This window comes from Zootoca vivipara, chromosome 5, assembly GCF_963506605.1.
Source record: "Zootoca vivipara chromosome 5, rZooViv1.1, whole genome shotgun sequence".
Lineage (NCBI taxonomy): Eukaryota > Metazoa > Chordata > Lepidosauria > Squamata > Lacertidae > Zootoca > Zootoca vivipara.
The window spans coordinates 2,091,300-2,105,900 of record NC_083280.1 but is presented as its reverse complement, the minus strand read 5'-3'; the positions used below and the strand labels follow the sequence as shown (position 1 = coordinate 2,105,900).

General features: G+C 46.7%; 1 protein-coding gene across 3 annotated transcripts in view; it reads right to left on the bottom strand.

Annotated features, from left to right (window-relative positions):
- Positions 1-14,601, bottom strand: part of IL1RAP (interleukin 1 receptor accessory protein) — an 81,363-nt gene that overhangs the window by 37,621 nt on the left and 29,141 nt on the right. For all 3 annotated transcript variants that reach the window (XM_035133258.2, XM_060274260.1, XM_035133260.2), the window contains 4 exons: positions 14,411-14,478; positions 8,713-8,998; positions 6,913-7,105; positions 1,655-1,820 (listed from right to left, as the gene is read on the bottom strand). In XM_035133258.2, the coding sequence (XP_034989149.2) occupies positions 1,655-1,820; positions 6,913-7,105; positions 8,713-8,998; positions 14,411-14,477 (712 nt within the window). In that variant the 5' untranslated portion in view covers position 14,478. The remainder of the gene's footprint in view (positions 1-1,654; positions 1,821-6,912; positions 7,106-8,712; positions 8,999-14,410; positions 14,479-14,601) is intronic.

Sequence of the window (14,601 nt, the reverse complement as noted above, 5' to 3'; positions counted from 1 at the left end):
CCCTTGGCTTCCTTCCAACTCTACAATTCTATGAAATAGAGTGGCATCCGGCTATCTCATCAGTGCAAGGATTTGCGGTTCTGCAAGGGAACCTTCCCTCCCCTCCCCCCATGCACTCCCCCAATCTCTTCTGGGGGGTTCCCTGAACCCTCCATAACAGATCTGGGAAGCAGGAGGAAAGTGCTTAAATCCATGCAGCGGTGAAACAAGTTAGTGCCGCACCAGATATAGCCCATAATGCTTTTCCTCCACTATCATGGCAGTTTTCGAACCTCGCCCCAGCTCACTCTCCAAAAATTGCAACCTCTGCAAAGTGCAGGTGTTTCTAAGCATCCTGTCACCTTTCAGGGCTTGGATGAAGCAGACATTTGTAATGACGTGGTTTCGACAAGCCTGCTCTCCTCGTGACAGGCAGCTGGACAGAGCAAAGCGCTCTTGAGCTCAGGGGGCAGGTGAGGAGGCAGAAGGTGGTTCCAAGAAAGGACACCAGGACACAAATCCCACCCCAGCAGCTCAAACGGTGGGTTATTTTCTCAGGAAACTTTTTTTAAGTGATGCTTTCTGCTTTTGTGTTGTTTTTCCAAAGGCCATTTTTTAGGAGCCCTGAAAGAACCTCCCATGGCTCTTACAAGAAATCTCAGGACAGCCACAACACCTCTTATTTGTTCCTGCCACTGACAGTATTTATTCAGATAGTGGTATCACTGGGTCTCTTGCTTTAGAACAATAGAATTATAGAGCTGAAAGGAACCCCAAGTGTCATCTAGACCAACCCCCTGCAATGCAGGAATCATAACAAAAGAGTCCCTGACACAGGGCCACCCCACCTCTGCTTAAAAACCTCCAGTGAATGGGAGCCCACAACCTCCTGAGGGAGATTGTTCCATTGCCAAACAGCTCTTACCATCAGAAAATTCTTCCTGATGTTTAGTCTGAATCTCCTTTCTTGTAACCTGAAGCCATTGGTTCGAGGTCTCCCCTCCAGAGCAGGAGAAAACAAGCTTGCTGCATCTTCCATGGGACAGTCCTTTAGCTATATCTCCTGTGTGTCTCCTCTTCTCCAGGTGAAACATACCCAGCTCCTTCAACCATTCCTCATCCGGCTTGGTTTCCAGACCCTTAATCATCTTGGTTGCCCTCTTTTGCACTCGTTGCCAACATCCTTCTTACATTGTGGCACCCAGAACTGGACACTGGACTCCAGGAGTGGTCTGACCAAGGCAGAATAGAGCAGCACTATGACTTCCCTTGATCTGGGGGTCCCTACCCCGAGGAATTTACAATCTAGGTTTAGCTATGGGAGGGGTAGATGACAAAATGAGTCAGTTCCCAAAGGCCTGTCAGAAGGGAGAATGGCAAGGAGGGAACCAACCTAACTTCCCTAGGCAGGGAGTTCCAAAGTTGCCTGGGAGCAGCTACCCATGAGAAGGCCCTCTCATCATGTCCTCACCAAGCATCCCTGTGAGGGTGGCAGGGCTGAGAGAAGGGGCTCCCCCCGAAGATCTCAGAGCCCAGGCAGGTTCTTATGGGGAAATGGGATAGCCTGGGCCTCAGCCGTCCAGGGCTTTATGAGCTAGCAACCAGATGCACATCAATAATACCTCAATTGATGTTGTGGCTCACCTGCCTCCCCTTGTCCCTCGATTCTCCTTACCTACCACCTTGACCCTCAAAGTCCGTGTGAGGTTGAAATCCCGGCCGTTCTCCTTGTAGCTCACAACACAGGTGTAGTCGCCCTGGTACGCCTCACGGACGAACCCAAAGGTCAGGTTGGTGCCGCTGGGGTATCGCTCCAGGAAATTCTCCATGAGGCGGCAGTTCTGCAGGAAACAGGGAATAGCGCCCATTCACTCACATCCTCTGCATGCAGAAAAGGCACATCTGCTAAGCACACAAGATTGACATCCTCCGAGAAGAGGAAGGTTGGTATCCTGGACCCGGAAGCAGCACTCGCTCAACACTGGGCAGCCCCTAGCCGGAAACTCACAATTTCAGAAGCTGTCGTCCCCATTTGTAACATTTTGCCACCAAAACTACGGAAACTAAGAATATAAGAAGAGTGTGCTGGATCAGGCCAATGGTCCACCTAGTTCAGCATCCTGTTCGGATGTTACCCGACCAGATGCCCCAGTTGGAAACCAGCAAGCAGGATTCGGGCCCAACTGGTATTTGAAAGCATTGCTGTCTCTAACTCCAAAGCCCTCTCCTCCTCCATGAATTTATCCAATCCTTTTCTCAGGCCATCCAAGCTGGCAGCCATCACTGCTTCATGTGGCAGGGAGTTCCATAGTTTAACCCTGTGCTGCATGGCAAACCACTTTCTTTTTTCTCTGTCCTGACTCTCCCAAAATTCAGCTTCATTGGATTTTCAGCCAGGAATTAGCCTGAATAGGAAAGCTGCCTTCATACAGAGGAAAAAGATTCACTTTCCCAGAGTCCTTTGCAGAGGCCGTTTCAAGAGCCCAAAATAGCACGGACTGCATGTATCCACAGCAATGCACCCATCTCTAAAGCAGCCATGGAACAGAGTTCAAAAAAAAAAAAACATAGGAAACTGCTTTACATCCTGGGGTTCACCACGCTCAGTTGTGTCTACACTGACTGGTAGCAGCTCTCCAGAGTTTCAGGCAGAAGCCTCACTTAGTCCTACCTGGAGATGCTGGGGATTGAACCTGGGAGCTTCTGCTTGCAAGCCAGATGCTCTAACACTGAGTTAGGGCCCTTCCCCATCACAGGAGATAATCATACGGCTCTGAATTCCACTCTGCGTGTCTGTCTGCTGGAGTCCAGAGAGATGTCATGAAGAAAGCGGAGGGAGAAAAGTTCCCTCCCTCTCACACAGCTCTAGAACTCATTGACAGCTGAGGAAGCTGAATGCTGGGAAGACACAGAATCGTAGAATTGTAAAAAACCGCAAGGGTCATCTAGTCCAAACCCTGCATTGCAGGAATCCTTTGTCCAATGATGGGCTCAAACCAATGACTCTGAGATTAAGAGTCTCGTGCTCTACCGAGTGAAAAATGTCCTTCACGCAGCATATAGTTAATCTACGGAACTCCCTCCTGCAGGAGGCAGGGATGATCACCAACTTGGAGGGTTTTAAAAGAGGAGTAGACAAATTCATGGAGGAAGAGAGGGCTATGGATGTCTATTACCTCTGCCTTTACAGTTGGAGGCAGCAAGGCTTCTGAATCCCAGTTGCCAGAAACCTCAGGAGGGGAGAGGGCTCTGGGGCCCGAATCCTTCTGGGGGGGGGGGTCCCATTGGCGGTGTCTATTCAGACACAGCTCCAGGATCACTGCAGATGGTGACAGCAGTCACGAAATTAAAAGACGCCTACTTCTTGGGAGAAAAGCAATGACAAACCTAGACAGCATCTTAAAAATCAGAGACATCACCTTGCCAACAAAGGTCCGTATAGTTAAAGCTATGGTTTTCCCAGTAGTGATGTATGGAAGTGAGAGCTGGACCATAAAGAAGGCTGATCACCGAAGAATTGATGCTTTTGAATTATGGTGCTGGAGGAGACTCTTGAGAGTTCCATGGACTGCAAGAAGATCAAGCCTATCCATTCTGAAGGAAATCAGCCCTGAGTGCTCCCTGGAAGGACAGATCGTGAAGCTGAGGCTCCAAGACTTTGGCCACCTCATGAGAAGAGAAGACTCCCTGGAAAAGACCCTGATCTTCGGAAAGATGGAGGGCACTAGGAGAAGGGGATGACAGAGGACAAGATGGTTGGACAGTGTTCTCGAAGCTACCAACATGAGGGAGGCAGTGGAAGACAGGAGTGCCTGGCGTGCTCTGGTCCATGGGATCACGAAGAGTTGGACATGACTAAACAACAACAACAAACAATTCAGACACAGTGAGACCGGAACTAGATGGGCCATGGGCCTGATCCATCCGGACTCTCCTTATGTTCTCATCCTTGCTGTGTTCTTTGCATATGCCATAATTGTGATTTCCTGATAATTTCTCTCCGCCTTTTGAAATGAGCAAGAACAGGAAAAGGCACACACTAAAATAAATCTGCAACTCCAGATGGGAATCACCAGATGTGATGATCACACATGTGGGTTTTTCACTGCACATAGGGATGGACAGGAATCTATTTTCATTTCTCTTCTTCCAGTCTTAGATTCCATTCCTCACATCTTCACATTGCAATTTTTTTGCAATTAGAAAAAAATAAAAGACCTCACTAAAGTTTGAAGCATTTTAGTGGACATTGCTCTAAACATGTGTTGTTGTTGTTGTTTTGGCAAGTACAAATTTGTAAAATCCTCTTTCAAAGCCATTTATTTTGGTCATCAACACTGTGTCCTGCAGGAGGGAGTTCCACAGTTTAACTGCACTCTCTGTGAAGGATTTTCTTTCATCCGCCCTGAGTCTTCTGAGATTCAGCTTCATTGCATGTCCAGGAATTCTAGCGTCAGAGACTAGAGACAAGAAAGCCTCAATTGTCAAGGTGCCCAACATATTTTCAAATGGCACGATGGCAGGGAGGCAGACACAGAGTTGCTGTGCGGTAAAAAATCCGAGGCTTCTGCATTTGGCAGCTGAGCCAAGCCACTTCCTTCATGGGCCATGCCTCTTTTTATGGTTCCTTTGAAGGGGGTCAGGAAGGGGGTCGAAGGGAGGAAGGGAAACGCTCAGGTGAACCATCTTCCCAATCACAGAAAGTTGGCGATCCACAATTTTGCAGCGATTATTCCTCTGTGGCCCCGTTCCGGGTCACGTCCACCTCTACATGGCAAGGGGAGACAGTGGCAATGTACCACTTCTGACGAAGTTTTATTAGCTGGGACGAGCAATCTACCATCTGCCAAAAAAAATTATTTCCAGAGAGGGTTCGGTTTCATTTTGCTAATTGACGGTCGGGATCTGAATTTTAATGGAGCAGCTCCTGCAGCCAAATGAAGCCGATTCCTCTTCGCCCAGAAGAAAAGGGGTATTGATCAGAGGGACAGGAGTCTTCCAGCTCTGCTGCTGGAGCCATGAATTGCATTTCCACAGAGAGGGCATCTGAGTGTGAAGAGTACAATATTTGGTCTCAGGGTGGCAGCGGCAGTGGAGGGGGGAATGCCCTCCCATTGAAGGCTGACCCACAGAGCGAAGGATGGGCAAAGCCGTCAATTTGCTGGGATTCAAAGCTGTATCGAACAAAATTCCACATGCAGAATTCTGAAACATAAGTGGCTTCTGCACCTGATTCTCATTTAAGAATAGTTTTTCTCCTCTTCTTTTTTTCATAGAATCATAGAGTTGGAAGAGACCACAAGGGCCATCCAGTCCAACCCCCTGCCAAGCAGGAAACACCATCAAAGCATTCTTGACATATGCCTGTCAAGCCTCTGCTTAAAGACCTCCAAAGAAGGAGACTCCACCACACTCCTTGGCAGCAAATTCCACTTTGATCCACTTCTGCTTTAATCCACTTCTGCTACTCGATGAGCTACAGGCAAGGGCTATTTTGGAATAGATAGTGGAACTGCACAATTGCGTGCAGTTTTGAACCCCTCCCAAACTCCAGTGGATTGCAAAACCTGGAATGTATTTTGTGATCCACAAAGGTCATTAAATGGGATGGAAAGAGGAGGATCTCTAGAAGCAGCAGGGGGAGAAAAGCACATCACCTGCTTCTTGCCTTGCAGAACCACTGGGGGACAAAGGGGGTGTGGCCCCTTCCGAGAGAATGGGTGGCTTACTTGCAACTGACCAGGCTAGAGTCTGGAGCGAAACACATTCCTCGCTTTGCATTTGAAGTTTTACTGCTCTTATCACTTTCAAATCAATTTCCTTGGGCCACACATGTTTGTATCTATGATTCCGAGTTGTCACAATATATTCAATTATTGGTAAACGCCTGGGATCACAGAATCAAGTCCCTCAATTTTGTTCACTCAAATAGACGAAATAGTTTTCATTGGATTTTGAACAAATGTGCAATTAATTGTTACTACTTTGAGTTCTGTTGGGTTGCTGTCTTCCTTAGTGGGTCATGAAAGCCACTATTCTGAAAAATGCTCAATCCATAGAGCATGAGACTCTTAATCTCAGGGTTGTGGGTTCGAGTCCCGGAAGCCAGCTCCCCATAGAGAAGGATCTTGCCATCTTCCATTCTGTGGACGTGACCAAGTCAGTGTAGACGTCGCTGTGTAGAGACGTGGGTGGCGCTGTGGTCTAAACCACTGAGCCTCTTGGGCTTGCCAATCGGAAGGTCGGCGGTTCGAATCCCCGCAAAGAGGTGAGCTCCCGCTGCTCTGTCCCACCTCCTGCCAACCTAGCAGTTTGAAAGCACACCAGCGCAAGTAGATAAATAGGTACCGCTGCAGCAGGAAGGTAAATGGCATTTCCGTGCGCTCTGGTTTCCGTCATGGTATCCCGTTGCGCCAGAAGCAGTTTAGTCCAGCTGGCCACATGACCCGGAAAGCTGTCTGTGGACAAATGCCGGCTCCCTCAGCCTGAAAGTGAGATGAGCGCCACAACAACATAGTCGCCTTGGACTGGACTTAATCATCCAGGGGTCCTTTATCTTTACCTTACCTGGACGTTGCTGAGCATGCTGGGAATGTGGGCTTGGAAGAGCACATCTTTGTTTGGTTTTCTGCCCTGCCATTTGATTCCCCAAATCCTCGTGACGCGGCCCATGTGGATGGCACTGAGGCACCACTCCTGGAAGCTATGAGCTGCCCATGACTCACTTCCATGCTCAACATGCAGGCCTGATAGACCTTCATCTTGGTATTGGATGTTAGCATCACATTCTCCCAGACCCTTTTGCAGAAGCGAGCCATCGCTGTAGCTGCCTTGCCAATACACTTGTCCAGAGGCTCATAAACTTGCAAATGCATACAATTAAAACCCTCTGCAAAGCGAAGCCTCCAGCCCCACCCGGGCTTCAGAGCTTACCATATACCACCAGACCTTTGGCTTGGTCCCGGCTGGATAAAACCCTTCCACATCCGGGCAGGTGAGGTTCTTGTTTGTGTAGTCCAAATACATGAGGACTTCTTCCGGCCTGATGGCGTGGCTGACGCAGGAACCGGGGTCTTTGTCAATGACCTCTAGTGGGAAAGCGACTTTGCTGCAATAGGTGGTGTTTCTGCAAGGAAAGGGAAAAAAGAGATTTCAAGGTTTCGACCACAAGGTTAAGAGGGAAGGTTCACACTCAAAATACAAAAGCACTCACCGGTCACCCGAATATCTTTCTTGCATGTGACTGTCAGCTGTTGAACATTTTTATGTTTTACTGAAGTGAGGATGCAGTGATGAGATAGAATTTTAAAAAATTGTAGCATTGGAAGGTACCTAAAGGGTCATCTAGTCCAACCCGTGGGATGTGGTGGGTGCAAGGAGAGAAGGTGGCTGAAAGAATAATTCCTGAATTCCCAATTTGACTCATGAGAGCTTTCTTTCTTTGGGCCATTTTCTTTTTAGACCTATATTGCAATTATATTTTATCCTGGCATTCTACCTCAATGTACTTTTCTCTTGCATGCAATTTGCTTTCACTTATTTTATGTGCATTGTTTTCAGAGATTTATTGCTGCAATTAAGTTGCTAAAAATGTATAGTTATGATTATTCGCAGCAGCAGCGGCTGTACTGATCATGGAATTTGTACTTTTATCAGATACAGTGGAGAGAGAGAGAGAGAGATCTTTGCTGAGATATGTAAACAGCGTAGAGATTCCTTGAAATACAAAGTAATATGAAAGCTAAACAAACTAACTTGAAATACAAAGTAATATGCAAAAACAAACACACTTGAAATACAAAGTAATATGCAAGCTAAACAAACCAAGAAATATTTGTTTGCTTCTTCATATTTATATCTGCCACTATTCCTCCCACCTAGTCCCATCACCTCCTGACAAATAGGGGGGGGGGGAATGTAGGCAGTGAGAGATTTTACTTTCTTGGGCTCCTTGATCACTGCAGATGGTGACAGCAGTCACGAAATTAAAAGACGCCTGCTTCTTGGGAGAAAAGCAATGACAAACCTAGACAGCATCTTAAAAAACAGAGACATTACCTTGCCTACAAAGGTCCGTATAGTTAAAGCTATGGTTTTCCCAGTAGTGATGTATGGAAGTGAGAGCTGGACCATAAAGAAGGCTGATCGCCGAAGAATTGATGCTTTTGAATTATGGTGCTGGAGGAGACTCTTGAGAGTCCCATGGACTGCAAGAAGATCAAACCTATCCATTCTTAAGGAAATCAGCCCTGAGTGCTCCCTGGAAGGACAGATCGTGAAGCTGAGGCTCCAATACTTTGGCCACCTCATGAGAAGAGAAGAATCCTTGGGAAAGACCCTGATGTTGGGAAAGATTGAGGGCACTAGGAGAAGGGGATGACAGAAGACGAGATGGTTGGACAGTGTTCTCGAAGCTACGAACATGAGTTTGACCAAACTGCGGGAGGCAGTGGAAGACAGGAGTGCCTGGCGTGCTCTGGTCCATGGGGTCACGAAGAGTTGGACACGACTAAACGACTAAACAACAACAACAACAACAACAACAACAACAACAACAACAACAAAAAATTCCTCTCAAGCAGAACACAAAGCGGCTGTAACAATTTTCTAAACAATCGTGGAAAAAGGCAAGAAAGATGATTGGATGACCCAAACACCTTCATTCTTCCAACCTTAAAACCCCACCCTACACCAGGTTCAAGCATGACCCCCCCTCTCCCTCGGCTTCCTTACCTGAGCATGCAGGTGTAGTTCCCCGTGTCGTTGAGCAGAGCAGGGCGGAACCAGAGGGTGTCCTTCTCCTTGCTGATGTGGTTGTCGGGGAGGCGGAAATTGATGGGCTCCTCGATGTCCTGGCCTCGCCCAATCCAGTACCAGATCAGAGTGAGGCCCGCAGAGTGGGCAGTACTGTAGTTGTACTTCAGGAAGGCTTCGAAGAGAGGACACTTGATTTTGGCCGGCTCCCCATTGTAGACCGGCTTGTGCTTCATGGTGTCCACGCCCCAGTCGTCGCAGCGCTCTAGGGGGGCAGGGAGAGAAATTTGCAGTCACCGGCACTTGGCCTAACCTACCTTGCAGGGTTGTTGTGAAGGCAAATGGAGAAAGAACACTGTTTGCCAAACGGCTGGGATAAAAATGTAATTTTTTATTATGCAATATTCAGGACCATTCCATGAAGATGACTGGGTGTGGGGACCAAGAGTAGGTTCTTTCTTGCACCTTTACATGCTTAGAAAGCTGAGGTATAGAATCATAGAATTTTAGAGTTGGAAGGGACTGTGAGGGTCATCTAGTCCAACCCCCTGCAACGCAGGAATCTTTTGTCCAACGTGGGGCTCGAACCCATGACCTTGAGATTAAGAGTCTCATGCTCTACCAACTAATGTTACTTAGTTTTTGTATTTTAATTTCAGGATGTTTTAAAATACTGTTGTAATTTCCCCCCTTGATCTTATTGTTTTTGCTTACTGTAAGGTGCTTTGACAGTTTTTTCCTTAAGCAAGCCATCAGTGTGCAAATTGTATGAAACAAAATAATTTTATAAAAATGCATTTAATTTATGGACTATGTAAGTGCAGGAACGGCTCTGAGGCAGAGGGCTCAAACAGCATTCAACTGTTAGCTGAAAATCCTTACCCATTACAAAATCAAATTTAAGCCAAGTGGTACGGAGAATCGGCCACCTGCTGAGGGGTATAAAACGGCCATATGTCGGGAGGAGGGAACAAAATGATCGAAAAAGACGCAGGCCAAAAAAGATTCTGCACACTTTCCTGGGCAGAAGCCTTGCTGAATACTCTTCGAACGCAATTCTTTCTCCCTTCCGTTCTGATAACTGCCCCATCCTCAGATTTGCACTGCTAAACCGATCTTCCAATCTGCAAAATAATCTAGCACCCCCCAGATTGCTATATTCACGCAAGAGCCTTTCAGTGAACGACTCTGTCCAAACATCTCCCAGAAATCGGCAGAAGGTCGGATTGCGGGTTTGGGACCCTGTGGAACGGCAGGAATCGTTCCGAGATCCAGCAAAACGTCCAGCACATTGACTGGCAACTGGCACGCGTGTATATTTAATTCCATGTCTAATTTACCATGGCCGAATGTTGTCTGTCACACTCGGGGAGCATATTTATGCATTCGTCTGGCTTGTCTCTCCCTCCCGGGATTCTCAATTTACATGTTAATAAGTTTTATCTGGCTGAGGCATGGATCTGGGGGACAATGCCATTCATCGAGCTCCCCGTTCAGAGTAGCGCAGGGTCTAATCTTGTTACCAAATGGGAGAACTGAAGCAGGATTCAGAGAAGCACAGAATCATGCCCATTATGGAAAATAAAGTCTGTGCAGTTCTTCACTCTGTCCTGAACCTCCCAACTGTTGGGTGTTTCATTGTGGATGCCCACAAATTCTACAGTTATAAGGGGGGGGGGGGCGACGACACATTTTTCTGCCTGCTTTCTCCACACCATGTATAATCCTACACTTTTCTTTTTTCATTCACATCTAGATGGGATGGGCCCTTGGAAGTTCAATCCTTGCCTACTCAAGTCACAAAATAGAGATATGGTCAGCCTACAGCAACTTTTGCGTCAGGATTTTATTTATTTATTTTATTTATTTCTAAGAACAAAATGCACAAAGAGGGATAGCTCAGCTTAAAGACCTCCAAAGAAGGAGACTCCACCACACTCCTTGGGAGCAAATTCCACTGCCGAACAGCTCTTACTGTCAGGAAGTTCTTCCTAATGTTTAGGTGGAATCTTCTTTCTTGTAGCTTGAATCCATTGCTCCATGTCCGCTTCTCTGGAGCAGCAGAAAACAACCTTTCTCCCTCCTCTATATGACATCCTTTCATATATTTGAACATGGCTATCATATCACCCCTTAACCTTCTCTTCTCCAGGCTAAACATACCCAGCTCCCTAAGCCGTTCCTCATAAGGCATTGTTTCCAGGCCTTTGACCATTTTGTTTGCCCTCCTCTGGACACGTTCCAGCTTGTCAGTATCCTTCTTGAACTGTGGTGACCCTCGTGGTCCCCTCCATCTTTTATGATTCGGTGAAAATGTTTCTGTCAAGTTACAATCTTAACTTTTTCAGACTGAAAGGTGATCATAGATTTGTGGAGTTAGAAAGAAGCCCCAAGGGACATCTAGTCTGCAATCTCAGCTAAAGCATCCATGAGAGAAGGCCATTCAACCTCTCCTTCAAGACCTCCAAGGAAGGAGACTCCATCACTTTGTGAGAGAGCTCCTTGCTCCATCTACAGGGATTTTAAGATGGCTATCATATCAGACCACACCTGGAATACTGCATCCAGTTCTGGGTGCCACAATTTAAGAAGGATATTTACAAGCTGGAAGGTGTGCAGAAGGGCAACCAAGATGGTCAAGGGTCTGGAAACTGAGCCTGATGAGGAACAGTTGAAGGATCTGCGTATGTTTAGCTTGGAAAAGAGGAGATATGAGAGCCATCTTCAAATATATCCAGGACTGTCAAATGGAAGATGGGGAAAGCTTGTATTCTCCTGCTCTGGTGGGTAGGACTGTCAGGCCTCAGAATTGCATCCAGATAATGTGGCCATCTCATTTCAGCAGCATCTGTTCTTGGTGAAAGCATCATTGGGGAATTAAGCATTTCAACTGCTGAGATGCCTTAGGTGGGCTCCTCTCTACTGCCCTTATTAGTGTGAAATCTGCACAAGGTGGTGGTTACTGTTAGCCAACTTGGACGTGCAAAAGTTCTGGGGAAGGTGGGATCTGTCAGACTCAGTCATCTCTTTGAGGGCTGTGCGTCACCTCGATTTCATACATTGCTGAGTCATGAAGAGGAGCCCATTTCCTTCCTTCCTTCCTTCCTCCCTCCCTGGGCAGGCGGCCACAATGGTTCAACACCCGCTCTGTGTTAACAGAAAACTGAGCCGGATTTCTCCTTGGCACTGGGCCAAGGCCAGCTCCAAGCCAACGGGCACTTTCCTGCCTCTCTGCTCGAGATTAAAGAGGCTGCTAGATGCGGCCTCCTCACATCTGCAAAACTCCTTTCTTTTTAAATTGAGAGCGCTGGGATTCTTGTGAGGGTGAGCTCTAGGAATTTGGGGGAAGTCTAGCTTTTATGTATGTTTTATTGGGTTGTGGGAGTTGTGTAAGTGTTGTGATACTATACAAAAAGCTATGTTCTTCTTCTTTGGCGATCGCTCGTGGCTGAGTAAGATTGTCTTCTATGAACACGGTTTTAATAATAATAATAATAATAATAATAATAATAATAATAATAATAATATATTATTTATACCCCACCCATCAGGCTGGGTTTCCCCAGCCACTCTGGGCGGCTTCCAACAAAGATTAAAAACACATTAAAATGTCACATAATAATAATAATAATAATAATAATAATAATTTATTTATACCCCACCCATCAGGCCGGGTTCCCCCAGCCACTCTGGGCGGCTTCCAACAAAACACCAAAATACAGAAATCCATCAAACATTAAAAGCTTCCCTAAACAGGGCTGCCTTGAGATGCCTTCTAAGGTCTGGTAATTGTTGTTCTCTTTGACCTCTAGTGGGAGGGCATTCCACAGGGTGGGTGCCACTACCGAGAAGGCCCTTAAAACTTCCCTAAACATTAAAAACTTCCCTAAACAATGAGTCCGTAAGTGACTGTGGAGGCCAATTCTGGATCCACACGTCCTTCCACAGTGCGGACATTGGTTTCCAGGCGGGAGTTGATCACCGTGAGGGTTTGCAAAGCGTGCCTTCCTCTTAGCACGTTTCTCCCTTGCGTCCTGAGTTCGAGTGTCTTCAAAGCCCACAACACTTTTGGTAAAGGCTGTTCTCCAACTGGAGCACTCCCAGGCCAGTGTTTCCCAGTTGTCGGTGTTTATACTACAATTTTTTAGATTTGCCTTCAGATTTGCCTTTATTTATTCATTTCGAGTGTGTCAGACCAACACAGCTACCTACCTGAATCTTTCATTGCAGGACACTGAACCAGATGACCCTTGGGGTCCCTTCTAACTCTACAGCTTTAGAATTTCGCACTTACCTGGATTTTGCAATGCAGTTCCCCAAAGAAGCATTTTAATAATGCACATTTTGGGGGAAAGTGTGCATAGAAATGAAACAATTTTTTTAAAAATCCTTTTTTTTCTTCATTAGAATAGAAGATAATCATAGAAATAACATAACAGAAATTGCTTGCAAATACATTAGTCAAGACCACATGCGAATATATGTTTAAATAAGAAAAATTCACACTAAAACGCCAATGTGTTGTTGTTTTTTCAATTGCAAATTGTTGCAAAATGTGGAGAATGAATGGATTTAGGACCAGAAAATTGAGAAACAGAGAGACCCAAAACTGACAGGACCCGCCTTCCCTAATCCAAGGGGCAGCAAAACTCTCCCAAAGATTATCAGGCTATGAGGAGAGCAAAGAGTATTGTTGAGAGAGGATATGTCCACTTCTCTCGGACTCCCAGAGACCCATCCGTAGGGAGCTGGAATAACTCAGGGCCTGGGTAGCTTGGGAATCCCCAGAGCCGACTCTTCCTGACTGTGACAAATGGGCCTGTCAGCGGCTCTGGCTAATTGCATGCCAACGTGTTCAACGTGCTCTTTGCCCTTTGCCCGACGGAGCCCCGAACCACCGCCCCGCTTTGCAAAACAGGAGGGGGCAAACTCGCCTTGCGGGAAGGTAGCTGAGGGGGCTGCATTTCCCAGTTAGGCCCTCGGCTTCCATCCTGGGCTTCGCGTTTGCACACTCAGCGCCCTCCTGGCCTTCGGTAACAGGAGTGGGGGAACGCTTCTTTGCACCACTGTGGGACAGCCTGGGTCCTTTGCCTCTGTCCATGCTCAGAGGAGCAGCTCTTTGGATCCCAGATTCTCAGGAACAGTTTCTTCTCTAGAGCGATTTTGGCCTTAAATGGAAAGCCTGGACTTTGAAGTCATCTTATTTTATTTGTTATTTGTATTATATTTACTGTTTTTAATTAGGTTTTGTAATTTTGGATTATGCGGAATGCTTTATCTGAGTGGATGTAGAAACCGAGTAATTTTGTTGTTCCCGCAAGGGGACAATGACAATAAAGATATCTTATCTTATCTCAGATGCCAGGCACGTTCAGCTCCCAAGAGACTGTGATCTACTGACAGTATAAAAATACTGGCTGTGATCTACCCATTGTCAAAGTTGTGGAGCTTTTTCTTGGGGGGAGGGGGGGCGCAAAGCTGTTGAGCTTCTTTTTTTGGGGGGGTAGATCAATCAGGATCCCGTGATCAACCGGGATCAGCCATTGACGCCACACAATCAACCGGCAGATTGCGAACGACAGGTTGGACACGCTGACCAGATGCTTATTTTGCATTTTCCAGGGAAGCTCCACCTGTAGCTTCCTGCCCGAGGCCAAAGTGGGACGGAGTCACTCACCAGAGGCGCTGCCGAGGTCAAGGGCGCAGAGCCAGAGAGCTACCAGCAGGAGGCAGCGGACCTTCATCCTGCAGGGACAGAAAAACAACAGCAGGGGACAGAATGGTCATTTCGGCTGTTTTGTTGCCCGTGATGATGATGATGATGATGTTCTTATATTTATACCCCACCTTTTCATAGAATCATAGAAT